The sequence below is a fragment of the Notolabrus celidotus genome, chromosome 4, assembly GCF_009762535.1.
Source record: "Notolabrus celidotus isolate fNotCel1 chromosome 4, fNotCel1.pri, whole genome shotgun sequence".
In the NCBI taxonomy this organism is placed as follows: domain Eukaryota; kingdom Metazoa; phylum Chordata; class Actinopteri; order Labriformes; family Labridae; genus Notolabrus; species Notolabrus celidotus.
The window spans coordinates 39,078,818-39,093,467 of NC_048275.1; the positions used below are offsets into that span (position 1 = coordinate 39,078,818).

The 14,650-nt window shown below is 41.6% G+C and overlaps 2 protein-coding genes across 5 annotated transcripts in view; one reads left to right on the plus strand and one right to left on the minus strand.

Annotated features, from left to right (window-relative positions):
- Nucleotides 1-14,650, plus strand: part of LOC117811230 (NACHT, LRR and PYD domains-containing protein 3-like) — a 574,987-nt gene that overhangs the window by 165,411 nt on the left and 394,926 nt on the right.
- The window catches only part of si:dkeyp-121d4.3 (serine/arginine repetitive matrix protein 2), a 32,410-nt gene continuing 26,324 nt past the window's right edge, over nt 8,565-14,650 (minus strand). For 2 of the 4 annotated variants that reach the window (XM_034681388.1, XM_034681386.1), the window contains one exon: nt 11,039-12,032. In XM_034681388.1, the coding sequence (XP_034537279.1) occupies nt 11,416-12,032 (617 nt within the window). In that variant the 3' untranslated portion in view covers nt 11,039-11,415. Of the gene's footprint in view, nt 8,921-11,038; nt 12,033-14,650 lie in introns of those variants that run through there. The other 2 variants (XM_034681389.1, XM_034681387.1) reach the window with 2 other exon arrangements.

The window sequence follows — 14,650 nt, forward strand, 5'->3', positions numbered from 1 at the left end:
CTGCTGGATCAGATCGGTACAGAGATAACAGCACTAACACGATAGACTGAGCAGGGTTTCTAAAATGTGAAGTTTTACTTGTTCAGATTTTACCTCGTGGAACATGCAGAGAGACATGTATTGATTCAATGACCTGGAGCAAGTCACAGAAATGTCCACTACACTGACATCATGCAGCTCTTTAATGAAACGGTGTAATCATGATAGGTGCGATACCTCAATAACCATGTGCAATAATTTATTATGATATTCATCTGCTAAAATGTGCTTTTGTTATGTTTTATCTAATATGTTTCACAGGATACACTCATTTACTTTTAGTGACCTATAATTAGATTAAATTAGATCAGAATTTTATCTGTCCACAATGAGGAAAATTGCCTTCGGCTTCACACAGACAAACAGACAATACAACATTTGCAGACAAGAACAGAGAGATCGCATGGGGTTCTTTCTATAGGGCAGGCATGTCCAAAGTACGGTCCGGGGGCCGATTGCGGCCCAAGGTCCACTTAATTATGTCCCCAAGCTTCCATCTTAAATTGTGTTATTTATAGCACAGATATTAATAACATTCTGAATCATCTGTACATTTGCAGTTTCTTTCAAGCGCACAAACAAAACTAAAGTCAATCCAGAAATGTCTCAAAAAGTTTCATATGGACTACTTTTATAAAGCCAAAGCTCTGGATATTCTGCAAGAATATAATTAGGAGGAAACACAAGAACTCTTAAAGCTGACAGGTTTTCAAATTAAAGTTTTTATCATGATGTGAAAATGTTCTTGATGAACACTAAAAGTTCAGAAGACACAAAAGAGGACACAAGACAAGATCCAAATTATGAAATTGTACAGAGAAGGCAAAATTTGGTGAATAAAAAAAGTTCAGAATGTAGGACAATAATTATTTAGTTCTCAATATGTTGTCTGCTGGTCAGAAAAGTCCTAAAAACAACATGAAAAAGAAGTGTGATGAAATCCAGATCATGATTCTGCCATAGAAAAATAATGATACAGTATTTTTCCCACATTGCCCGACCCTAATGAAAAACATTTTCCTCCAGAAGAAGATAAAGTTTGCTAACGTGGCTTGTTGAGAACTTAGGACTACCTAGTAACTGATTTATTGAGAAAAAAAAAGGAAAATAATTGTGATTAAAAAGATATTTCATATATATCTTTTAGGATTCCTAAGTCTCAGTAGGAGCCAAAGGCCCTGAGGTATTCTGACAACATCAAATGTGGCCCTCTTTGAAAAAAGTTTGGACACCCCTGCTATAGGGTGATGGCCAGCAGAAATCCTTAAATGGGCCAATATAAAATATAAAACATATATACAGTATATATATATATATATATATATATATATACGCATGCACATAGTCACATGCACATAGTCACATGCACATACATACACATCCTACATTGAGGTCATAAAAATAAGGAAAGCCTGTGCATATCTCTCACTGAGTGGAACCTGTGGTTGCCCTGTAATCTTGCTGGCTGTATTAACCATTCTAGTCAATTTACCTCTACATTTGACATCCAAGTGCCCGTACCATGCAATCATATTAAAAACTGAAATACTTTGTCCTTTTGAATATTACCATTTTGTATGTTCCCTATTATTGTTTCCACTTTGCTGCTATAACCAAGTGAATGTCTCCGCTGTGGGACGAATAAAGGATTATCTCTTCTTATCTTATGACGTCCAAATTAGAGAACAGCTGATCTAATTTGATTAATCAATGCTTTTGTGTTTGTGCAATGTGCAACTATACCATCAGAAGCCATGCAGAGTAAGCATGGATAATAGTTAACATCCATCCTGATACATTTGATAAGTGTCCTGCAGCCCTTTAGGCACATCCCGTGTTATTCTTCAAATATCATGAAATATTAATGTTCAAAGTCTCAGTGGAGCAGACGTCCTGTAGGTGTGAGAGCTAAAGAGAAGCAGCTCAAAGGATGTGAATAAAGGATCCACTCTTTCTTCCAAATGAAACCAGTCAGGGTCCGGGAGGCAGACACCCTCTCTGATTTTAAGAGTAGGCTTCAAACTTTCCTTTTTGATAAAGCTTATAGTTAGAGCTGGATCAGGCTTGGACCAGCTCTTAGTTATGCTGCTATAGGTTTAGACTGCCAGGGAACTGGCGCACTGACACACTGGGATCCTATCCCTCTCCTCTCTCTGCAGGTCTCTTACTTTAACTCTCCCTGTCCCATTAAAGTTACTAACCATAGACCTTTCTGGAGTCCCTGAGCTCCCTTGTCTCGTAGGTTCCTCTGAGCTGCCGTAGACGTCCTCCTGCTGTGGACGTTCCAGACTCCAGCTGATACGGACGTGCTGGACTCCAGCGGCAACAGCTTCTACAGTCATGGCCAAAAGTTTTGAGAATGACACAAATATTACATTTTCACAAAGTCTGCTGCTTCAGGATTTTTAGGTGTTTTTGTCAGATGTTTCTATGGTATAATGAAATACAATTAGAAGCATTTCATAAGTATCAAAAGCTTTTATTGAGAATTACACAGAATTCATGCAATAAGTCAATATTTGCGGTTCTTTTTCAAGACCTCTGCAATTCTCCCTGGCATGCTGTCAATCAACTTCTGGACCAAATCCTGACTGATGGCAGTCCATTCTTGCATAATCAATGCTTGGAGTTTGTCAGAATTTGTGGGTTTTTGATTGTCCACCCGCCTCTTGAGGATTGACCACAAGTCCTCAATGGGATTAAGATCTGGGGAGTTTCCTGGCCAAGGGCCCAAAATCTTAATGTTTTGTTCCCCGAGCCATTTTGTTATGACTTTTGCTTTATGGCAAGGTGCTCCATCATGCTGGAAAAGGCATTCTTCATCACCAAACTGCCCTTGGATGGTTGGGAGAAGTTGCTCTCGGAGGACGTTCTGGTACCATTCTTTATTCATGGCTGTGTTTTTAGGCAAGATTGTGAGAGAGCCCACTCCCTTGACCGAAAAGCAACCCCACACATGAATGGTCTCAGGATGCTTCACTGTTGGCAAGAGACAGGACTGATGGTAGCGCTCACCTCGTCTTCTCCGAACAAGCCTTCCTCCAGATGCCCCAAACAATCGGAAAGGGGATTCATCAGAGAAAATGACTTTACCCCAGTCCTCAGCAGTCCAGTCCCTGTACCTTCTGCAGAATATCAGTCTGTCCCTGATGTTTTTACTGGAGAGAAGTGGCTTCTTTGCTGCCCTCCTTGACACCAGGCCTTCCTCCAAAAGTCTTCGCCTCACTGTGCGTGCAGATGCACTCACACCTGCCTGCTGCCATTCCTGAGCAAGCTCTGCACTGGTGGTGGCCCGATCCCGCAGCTGTAACACCTTCAGGAGACGGTCCTGGCGCTTGCTGGACTTTCTTGGGCGCCCTGGAGCCTGTTTGGCAACAATTGAACCTCTCTCCTTGAAGTTCTTGATAATTGGATAGACGGTTGACTGAGGTGCAATCTTACTCGCTGCTATAAACTTCCCTGTTAGGCCCTTTTTGTGCAATGCAATGATGGCTGCACGTGTTTCCTTGCAGGTAACCATGGCTAACAGATGAGGAACAATGGTGTCATGCACCATCTTCCCTTTAAAGTGTCCAGTCACTCAATCATGACAGATTGATCGCCAGCCTTGTCCTCATCAACACCCACACCTGTGTTAATGTGTGTGACACCTGTGTGTCATTGAAATGATGTTAGCTGGTCCTTTTGTGGCAGGGCTGAAATGCAGTGGAAATGTGTTTTTGGTGATAAAGTTCATTTTCAAGGCAAAGAGGGACTTTGCAATTAATTGCAGTTGAGCTGATCACTCCTCATAACATTCTGGAGTATATGCAAATTGCCATTATAAAAACTGAAACAGCAGACTTTGTGAAAATTAATAGTTGTGTCATTCTCAAAACTTTTGGCCATGACTGTACTACTCGTCTCATCACTATCACCGCTCCCTCTCTCTCTTATTCTCCTCTATCCCTCTTTCCAGACCCAACTCGGTCTCAGCAGATGGCTGTCTAACATGAGTCTGGTTCTGCTCGAAGTTTCTCCCTCATAAAGGAAGTTTGTCCTCTCTGCTGTAACTAGCTAAATACTGTGAGGTGCAATGCTCATGGTGGATTAAGGTGGGGTCAGACTGAGTCTTATCCTGTCTTGATGTTGGGTCTCTGTTCATATAGATAATGTTCGTTGTGATTTGGCGCTATACAAATAAAGATTGATTGATTGATTGGTGGAGGATTAACGGTCTGAATCATTCCCTGAAGACACGAGGCTCATGAAACACCAGAGAAGGACCACGTTTTAACACTCAGAGCTTTTTATTTGTTTATTGAATGACAACATGTTGGTACATCAGGCAGTAGAGAAGTACGTACATCCTCTCACCAAACAAAGCTTCTTTGTTTTAACATTTCAGTCAAAGCAAACATCAACCTGAATCTCCAAATGCCTCCAGTTTCCAGAGGTAAGAGTCTCCCTGTGAGGAAATGTTCTTTATCTCTGATAGACTGATGTACTCACTTCTTTACGAGCCTCTGCTGAGCAGACTGTTTTCAGACTGTTTTCATGTTTAAACATGGATCATTATAAAAGATGAGGGTGGTTTTATGATAAACATTGATCTGTAAAGTTACTGAAGCTGTCAGATATCGGCTTTGGAGAACACTCACTCTCCAACTTTCCTCAAACCAGCGTCTTTACATGTGAGAGTGATTCTGTTCCAGAGTGAGGTCAACACAGATACGTGTCAATCTACTCAGTGAGATCTGGATCTGGGGATCCGTCACTTCAAAAACAACAAAGTGGAACTGTGTGAATCTTAGCATCAGGTGTCATAACCTTTTTAGTCTCGCTTTTAACTGAGTTTCATTCTAATAACAGTTTTATTTCACCCTGCTTTATTTATTTTTATTTATTATCTAGTTCAAATGTTAAGTCATTTTTTAAAAACATTTATTTTAAGTGTAGCATCTTATTTTCTTTTAATGGTTTAATATTGTAGTGTTTTATTATCTTAGAAATGTATTTTATTTTAATGAGTTTAATTTCCTGTGTTGAGTTTTAACATTTTATGTTTCCTCATTAAAATATCATGACAGCGTTTCCTCAGTTCATTCAGCAACTTATTGTCATTGTTATTATTGTTGTTGTTGTTGTTGTATATATTGTGTTCTTAACCTTAGGATTGTGGGGTGGGTTTGGAGTCGAGGCTGGGGTTGGGATTAGGATGGAGGGTCTTTTTATTTTTATTTCTATATATATCTTTTCTTAATGTATTCTATTTGAAGTTGCTTTTATGTACAGCACTTTGTGTTAAAATGTCATTGTATGATAAGCTCTTTATAAACAAAGTCTGATTGATTGATGACGTCACCAAACAGCAGACAGAGCGGTGGAGGGCGGGCTAAGAAGAATCAGGGTTTCATTCACTAAATATTCATTTCTAGTCTCCCTCAGTTTAAACGTTGGTATTCTGTTATTTAAATATCTGAACGCTTCTATCTTCACATTATTCAGTCAAAATAAATACTGCATGTCTTTGTCATCTGAACCAGAGTCATCATGATCTGCTATTAAAAAGCGAAACAAGAACGCTTTATTGGGTGTTTGGGAAGTTAGGAGAAAAGTTTGCACACGATTAAAAAGTGTTGATTTTACATAACCCTACAAAGATGTGAGAAATACTGTCATGCTGTGCTCTTTGTATTTATGAACGTGTAGAGAAACGTGGAACACAAGAAGAGCGTTTACAGTAAACGTTTTACTGACTCCCTGAAAGTGAGGTAACAGAAGATGTGAACCGAATGAAAGAATGTTTTATCTAAAAATCATAAATATGGGGTGCTGGTGGCCTAGCGGTCTAAGCGCCCCACATACAAAGGCTATAGCTGTGGTCGCAGAAGTTGCCGGTTTGACTCCCGGCCGCGACCATTTCCTGCATGTCTTCCCCCGCTCTCTACTGCCCACGTTTCCTGTCTCTCTTCAGCTGAACTATCAGAAAAAAGGCACAAAGTCCAAAAATTAAATAAATAAATAAATAAATAAATAAATCATAAATACATCTTCCATCATGAAGGAAGCAAATAATGCGCCCTACGTACAGAGGCTGAAGTCCTAAACGTAGGTGGCCCATGGCCCTGCACTGCACCTCTCTCCTCTGTCCTGTCCCTAAAGTCAAAGATCTGAACGCACCTGGACATTTTTTATTTGGTAAAAAACTGAAGAAATGAGTGTCTCGTGCAACAAACTGTACAGAGATGTAAGAGGAAGGACGTTCAAAGATATGAAACACTGATATATCAAAAAGAGAAAAACACACGGTATGTAACACGTTCAATAATCACCACACTAACAACAACAGCCTGATGACGTGATAAAGTGCAGAACAGAACTTCAGTGAACTCATCAAACAGGGCGAGGTAAAGAGAGAGAGATGTTTGGCACTTGAGTCAGTGTCAGCGTGACAGAGCCTGCAGCGCTGCCTCTCGACGTGGAGCATCGTGAGAAGCTACAAACTTTCACCTTCCTGAAGGTCGTTGGCGATCACTGACAGACGTTCTGTTAGCGGCCGCCTCCAGTCCAAATGTTTTAAACACCAAATCATGAGTTCAGATGTTTATTTCTCCACTTCTTATTCTTCAATCTTGGATTCTGAGACAATAACTCGATGGTCTGACTCAGTGATCCCATCTCTCTGATGAGTCTAAGACAAACCCTTCTTTGTCGGCTGACTGTCTTAGACATGTTTCAAGATCATCTGACGTTATCAGCTTTTATGGAAATATTTGAGACTCACCTTAATAAGAATCAGGGCCACAGCGAAGCAGACCAGTGCTCATGCTTCAGAGGTTTTCAGGCCCTGGACTCATGAGCAATGAACAGGTGAGGAGAAGATGAAAACTAAACTTATTTAGGACTTTTCTCTCCTTCTGAAATACTTTTTCTACCTGACAAAAATGGACATCAAACAACAGTAGAAACAAAGACCCTGTGTCCTTACAGTCCAGATACACTCTGCATTGGACCACCATTAGAGGCTAACCTGGGTCCTAGGCCCGTATGCACGTCCAGCTATTAGCGATGAAAACGAGCCGTTTGTGCTAATGGTGAAAAGGAAGTGGATTAGCGGTCTGCACGAGTCAGGTTAACGCCCCAACAAAGCATTACATTTAATGGAGGTAGACCCCATCATTACAGGTGCTAACAGCAGGATTACCTCACCTGTTAGGCTGTTTAAAGGATGGAGGACATCGTGCTTATGTGTTACCGTTTAAGATGAAATATGAGAAGACAACAGATATTTAGGGATTGAATTAATCTTTTGGAGAAGTATGACGATGTTGAAATATACAGCAAATTTAGATTTAGGAGACGCAACATAATTCTTCTTAGGTAACCTACCAGCAACACCGTGAAGTGAATCCTTCCCAAACAACTCCGTTAACAAGTCCTCATCCTTCTATGGGGGGACAGGTGGTCCTCCACCTGGACCACGTTGGTGGTGGTGCTTGTTGAACAAAGCCGCTTTCATGTTGCTGATTTTATTTCTTCGGTCTTCTACTGAGCGCGCTCAGAAACACCACACGCATTTACCCGGTTCAAGATCTGAAGCCAGACTTTCCCTTTCTCCTTGTTTGTTCTCTTTGAGGATTGACTTGTTTGTTCATTCTAGATTCTTCTGATAAAATGTCCATTTCTTCTTGATCTTCTCTCAGTCACACCGGTACCCCTCGCCATGTTTATTGTTGTTTATACGTTCAAAGCATGCACAGTTTGAATTTGTTGGATCAGGGTTTTCCAGGAGGTTCCCTGGACATATGAGGTTTTGCACCAGCCTCGCTTTCATGGTGCAATTAGTTAATTAGCCAATTATTTACAGTCGAGCATGCAGCTAACGCTACGGCCAAATGGGCCGTACGTTAACACTAATTGTCCCGTTTGTGTAATGGCTGGACGTGCATATGGGCCCTGGACGCTAAACTTCCTGTTTCCACTAGTTTGTGTGCTTGTTTTCTTGAACTCATGTTGTTGGAGTCCCCTCAGTTTTCTGCTTGAATGTTGCTCATTCATGTGAAACACACTTTGACAGTGCAGCTGTGAATCAGAGATCTCATGGAGCCTGGACAGTCTTTAATCTGAAGGTTTATAAATCACCTGGATGATTGATTAATCCATTTTGGCGTGTGTATGAGGTTTGATGCTGATTAGTGCATATCAGCTGAGGGGCCATCAACCAATCAGGAGAACCGCCAGCGACTCGTCTACAAAGCCAGCCCAACATGAATCCAGGAGGCTGCTCTGTCGTCATCTCTCCTAGGTGCCTCGACGTCATGTAACTAGTTTGCTAACGTTAAGTGTTAGAAGATTGTCTCTGCAAGAGCTGCTTGTTTACATTTGTTCTTTTTACTGTTATTACAACGAGGCACTCACTGGGATCTGGACTGGGATCAGTGGAGTTGTAGTGCCAATCATCCTCCTGTTAAGTTTAAGGTTGTTCAGTTTTATTTTAGTAGTTTATTTCTAGGTTGGAGTCCTCTTATATTATCGAGCAGCACTCCATTTGTAGTTTTATTATTTATTTACCAACACCATCTGTGTTTAAGTTCCCTTTCCCCAATGAGCTGTGAGGTAACACGTAGCGGGGATCAAACGTCAGTCCTTTGAAATGTAAACAGTACACACAGTATAATCTTGTGTGAAAGATTAGGACATTTCAAATGTGTGCACAGGCGCTGAGACTTTGAGTCTGGACGTCCTTTAGTGTCGTTTTCTGTGGTGGTGTGGTTGGAAAGCCAAAGACAACACAGTGTGAGGTTCTTCTGCAGCGCTGAATGAGCAGAGGTGTCTGATGGAAACATTCAGGTCATCTGCGGAGTCCTGGACTCGTCCTGAGCCTCACCTGGGCTGGAACCTGCAGAGAAAACAAAGACTCACCTGGTCGGCTCCAACAGGTACAACACAGATTTGAAACATCAGTGAAGAATGAAGGGAGTGACTGCGGAGCTGGATGAGAATCATTATCATCCAAATGTGTTAGAGCTCCAAAATGCTAATTCACAAACATCTTTCATTCCACTTCCTGCGTGAACACTAAACGATAACCAGGCAGATCTTGTGTCGGAGAATCTGGCAATCTGATTCTGATGGTGTTAGAGATTATCTTGTCAGGTGTTCCTGTGGTGTGAGGGATGTTAAGCATGATTTCACTTCCCTTGATCTGCTGGGAAGACGATCCCTCACCCTAAATATTAATCATGTTCAACATTTAGGATCAGATCCTGTAGTATGGGGGGAACCATGAGGACAGAGGGGCACGCATTGTAGAACGGAACAATAAGCAGCCGGGTCGTATCGCGGCTCTCTGCAAACTGAGGACAAAACTGTTAGATCTGTAATTATTAGTCATCAAGTGAAGACTCTCTCACACGTTCAACATCCGTTAAGACTTTTACATCTTTAGTGAGGACCAGGCTTCAGACAATAACCATCAAATATCCTTCACTGGGGTCCTGCTGAGGCTCTTTAGGCGTTTTTCGACCGCAGGGACTTTACCTACTTTTCAAACGTTCCGGGACTTTCGGGGGGCGGGGCCTGCAATGCTGAACGTGTCTGATTGGTAGATTAACAGCAGTGTATTTATTCCTTCCTCCGTCCACAATAACATCACACACATCTGTGATTCTCTTGATTTCTCTTTCTTTCATTAGTTTTTATTTGTTCTATCGTTTTGTATGTGTGTGTACTTTTCAAAAGAAGAAGCTGTGATTCTCTTGATTTAGCAGCTTGTAACAGTAGTCTTCTCTCAGCCCACCGTGAATGCGTCTCTCCCGGTGTTACGGTTTTAAAAGTGACCCTGTAAACTGGAGCCCTTCAGCTGAACGTGTCAGTGTTTGTGGAGTTTACACAGCTGTTGAAACACAGAGGGAGTTCCTGGGAATGCAAACTAGTTTAGTTTTTAAGATTTCAAAATATCCTCATCAGATATTTAATGATGGTCTAAAGACGTTTATGAGGGATGCATCCGGCTGAGAGTCTCCAGTTAACAGGGTCCCTGTTTAAACCGAAACACCGGCCGATCTCTGCGATCACGGCTTTTTGAGTTCAAAAGGATTTTAAAGGCGTGTTGAAACGTCTTTGCTACTCGCTCTTATCTCCTCTCACGTGTTGATTCAGTGAATCCATCTGTGATGAAATATAGCACCATCTAAAACAGACCAGCTGAGTCTCTTCATGCTAACAGGCTAACTGTTGTGTTGCTCATAATGATACCTGCCTGTCCGTCTGCTTCTATGGTGTCATCTGTGATGAATGGCATTCCTCTTTGTTTTACTGCCCTCTACTGGTCTGGTGGTGTAGTGCATTACATTTTTCTTTTCTCCATACGTCACTGGCCTGATTTACACAATCTACCCGGGACTTCAGCCGGCGGTCGAAACGCAGACAACAATGGGGGCACAGGAACCTTTTAGTTCAGGGGAAAGTAGTTCTGGGGGCTAAAAGAACCTAGAACTCTTGGTCCAAATGCACCTTTTGTAGTCTCTTCCTCAGCTCCTGTCACTTATTATGATGCAGGAAAACAATCAGACTGCAGAGAAAACCACTTGGCATCAGCTGCTTATTGCAAAGTCCAGTTTCTGATTACTGATTCATTCTGAGGCATCTTAAGGCATTTATATGAAAATGACATTTCCCTTCTTTATTTCTGAAATATTAACTCCTCTATCATATCAACAATGTTGCCCAAAGTAGAAGTAGAAGGTGATATTTGATGTGTTTGAGTTAATCTTGTTAATCTTCCCTCCTGTCTGATGGCTTGTGTTGTACTCTCTCTCAGATGTACGTTGTGTGAACCAAAGCTGCTGATGAATCTGTCACATTGGAACATTGTGCGACACACAAGTTCTGAGCCGTGTTTAATGTTTCTTACAGCAGTAGGAGTTCAGGACCCATCAACTCTGAAGCAGCTTTATTTTAACATTCTGTATTAAGAGAGACGAACATGCAAAGAGACATCAAAATGACTGAAAGGTTCATTTCTGAGTACAAGTCTTTATTGGTATCACATTAACCTGCAGTAGAAACAACTGTCAAAGAATCGTCACAAACATCCTAACTGATCTGTTGTAGTGAGTCAACAATGTACTTTATATTTACTCGCGACGCTTCTTGAAAAACATCCACTGCTGCTGATTTTAACATTCTGTTCATCCAGAAGATAAAATCTTAATACAACAGCAGATCGGTTCATAGAGTTTCAACACAGACTAACATGTTCAAAAGACTGAAGTCACTGTACAGGAAACTATAACTACACAAAACAGGAAACGTTAGTCACAGAGTGAAGAAAAAAGAAGTTAGAGTAGATATCAAAATCAAGGCGACTATCACTGGAAATAAAAAACCTTGTTAACTTTTCTCTGAGTCCGAGTTCACCTCCATCTCCCATTTCTCAAGCAGATCCTGCAGGTTCAGATTAAAAACATCAATGCCTTTGGGGGACAGGTGGACGCCATCGGCCCGGTACAGACCTGTGTTTGTGCCGCACCTAACATTATCGTGGGTCAGCGAGGTGCCGCCCAGCTCAGATACTATGTTTTGGATCCTCCGATTCACCGTGGATCGGACCAGATCTACTTCGTGGCTGTCAGGTGAGTGGCGCCACACCCTCCGAGGGAGGATGTTTGACCAAACAAGGACGCACTGTGGAAAGATGCTCCTAATCGAGGTCAAGTCCTTCTTGACTGAGGCCAGCAGGTTGGTGGGGCTGTCGGTGCTCAGATCATTGCCGCCCAGGTGTATGATGAGGACATCTGGGTTGGGCCAGGTGACCTTTAGCTGGTAGAGCTGGGGAAGCAGCTGGGACCACGTCATGCCCTGGATGCCCTTCCACCAGATGGTCACCTTGCTGGGATCCATGCCCAGCTGCATACCTACCTCCGGAGACTTGGCCCGTGACTCTGCCCAGTACACCAGCGAATGACCACAAATCCAAACATTCTTGGGCTCAGCGCTGGGTGGCCTGCCTAGAAATTTTAAAAGAACACATTTGTGAGCTATACAGACCTTAAATCATGAGCACTTGATAATCCCAATCTATCTCTTACAATGGACCCCTTAAGCTAGGACTGTGTATAATTCCTCCAGCTGGTTTCACAAAAACCAGTCAAACTGGTCTTCAGACTTTTATTTGCATTTGATTAGCTTGGACCAGTCTATTGTTGTTATAATGCAGACAGAAACTTTGGATGGTCGGTACTTTACCGACAGTGGGCAAAATCAAGAGAAAGAAGGACTGAGATCCACTAATCTCTGAAGTCTTTAGATGTAATGGTCAATGCTAAAGCCAGTTGGTCCTGGTGAAACCAGACAGATTGGAACACTGACAAACGGCCTTCTGACAGTTTTTTCCCTTTATAGACCTTTTTTATGAATTAGTGCTTTAATAACAACCTTATATGCCTTAACGAGCACCGTCTTCTATCTTCCTAGCTCACAATATCTATCATCATGTTATAGAGTTAATTCACAGGCACTGCAGCGGGAGAGTTAATCTAGCTCTGTAGCAACCAGCTGTGTTCATATTTTCATCCTACGCATATCAAATACAAACCAAAAGGAAACCTACTGACCACAGAATGATGTTAGCACTTCAGAATTTACTATGTTTCAGTTTAATTTGATGATTATGGTGATTATGTATGGGCTAAGAAAAAAAATCAGCTCAATGAAAGTAATTAAGAAATCAAAATGATCACCTACCTCTGCTGTTAAGACAACTTAGTAATAACCTACTAAAATGCTTCACATCACAGAACAAAAAGAATCACTTTGACTGACTTTTACTTTGTATTTACAGTATCCTGTCTCTCTAGCTAACTGCTGAATTTTGACAGGTATCCCATTTGTTAATGCAGCCAGTTTATGGACACATCACATGCAACAAGGTACCAACATGACTCTTTCAAGACATTGGAATCCTATACTTATTTTCCCCAAACTACTAAATCAAGTTTTAACTTTTTGTCTCACTTCAAAATGTCATGGTTGATAATTTCATGTTTAAAAAAACCTTCCCAATACTCTGCTCTAAGTTTCTTGAGTCTTGCATTCTCGGGTCCAGTATTTCATACAGAGGAAAGCAATGGACTTAAATCAGTGAAGGATAATAAAAAAACAGATTTATACCATTACAATCGCTCTGTTTTAAATAAATGAATACAATTATAATAAATACTTGTGTTAGTGCAGACAGGTAAAAAAAAGACTGTATAATGATAGGTAGAGAGCTGGCCGCTAACTGTGGCCCAATGTGTTTTAAGATCACTGATTTTGAGACTGTCATTCAGGACTTTGGTTTCCATTTCTGTCCTCTTACTCCATACTGGACCACATCTCTGCACCAATCTAAGCTGATCTGAGCTGTAACACGTATCCAGCCTGTCATAGTCACAGGTCCAACATGTGAAAAAAAAGTTACCTGAGCAGCACGTTTTAAGGCAAAGACGAGACTCGCTGTGTGATCAGTGGATTTAAATGCGAATAAGTGGGAGGATTGAAAAGTACTGTAGTTTGGGTGATGTACCCGCAAAGTTTAGTGTTCACACTCCGACTGGCACATGGATTCAACGATGACAGAGAAAATGTGGATCCAGAACCAGCCTTGAGCAGTCCTCAAGCCCGGTGATAAGTCTAAAAACCTGTTATCATCAAGTCCCGCGGCTAACTGCTGCTAACTGCTTTCTACGTTAGCTCCCTGAGCTAACATTAGTTTCACAGAGTAAATGGAAAAAATAGTTTGCAGCTTAGTATTGCAATGGCCATGCTGACAGGTTTTCAAGTCAATAACCTTAAAATGGTATTGTCATTTACTTTGGCTAAAAAGCTGATGAACTTAGCCCACCATGGGACAGTCATGGTTAGATAAAGGGTCTGTGAAATATGATGAACAGAAATCTTAGCTCTTCTGTACATCTTACTTTATGAGCTTTGCAAAGTCCTGTTAACACTCAAAACAAAGTATTTAACCTCTCCAAGAGATACAGGAAGGTGTACTCTCCTGAAACAGCCGTGATAATCATACTTTGCTCAGTTGTGGCTGGAGACAGTGATGGGGGGATGGGCTGCTGGCGTAATCCAGCACCCTGGTACAGGTTTTGTGATGCTGACTCACCAGGTGAGATCTGTCATAATGACTTTTAAACAGAACATAGAGATGGGCAGACTTTTAGAAAGTCTACAAAGTTCATGACTTGACTTCAGAGTGGGAGGCTGTTATTAACGTCAGCGATGTTGGACATGTTGCGTCCTCCGCCTCAAAGCCACACAGTGCTGTCATGACTGCTGTCAAAGGACAACACGAGAGTCTTGTGACTGACGATGCTGAGCACAGTGTGCAGGGGCCATCGCCATTACAGTCTTTTCAACTCTGGACTAGATGGACCGATGTAACCGCAGCTTTAACGTTATAATATAACGATTCGGATTGGTGAATCTTTGACCCCTTGCTAAGAAGGATCAATCTGACATTAAGAAGTTCTGTGGTCATTATTTGTGGTAGGCTTGGAGTTACTTACCGTAGTGATGACAGAGTACCAAAAGGTTCCTGAAATTACTAAAGTTAATACAGGTTCCTAAATGACGT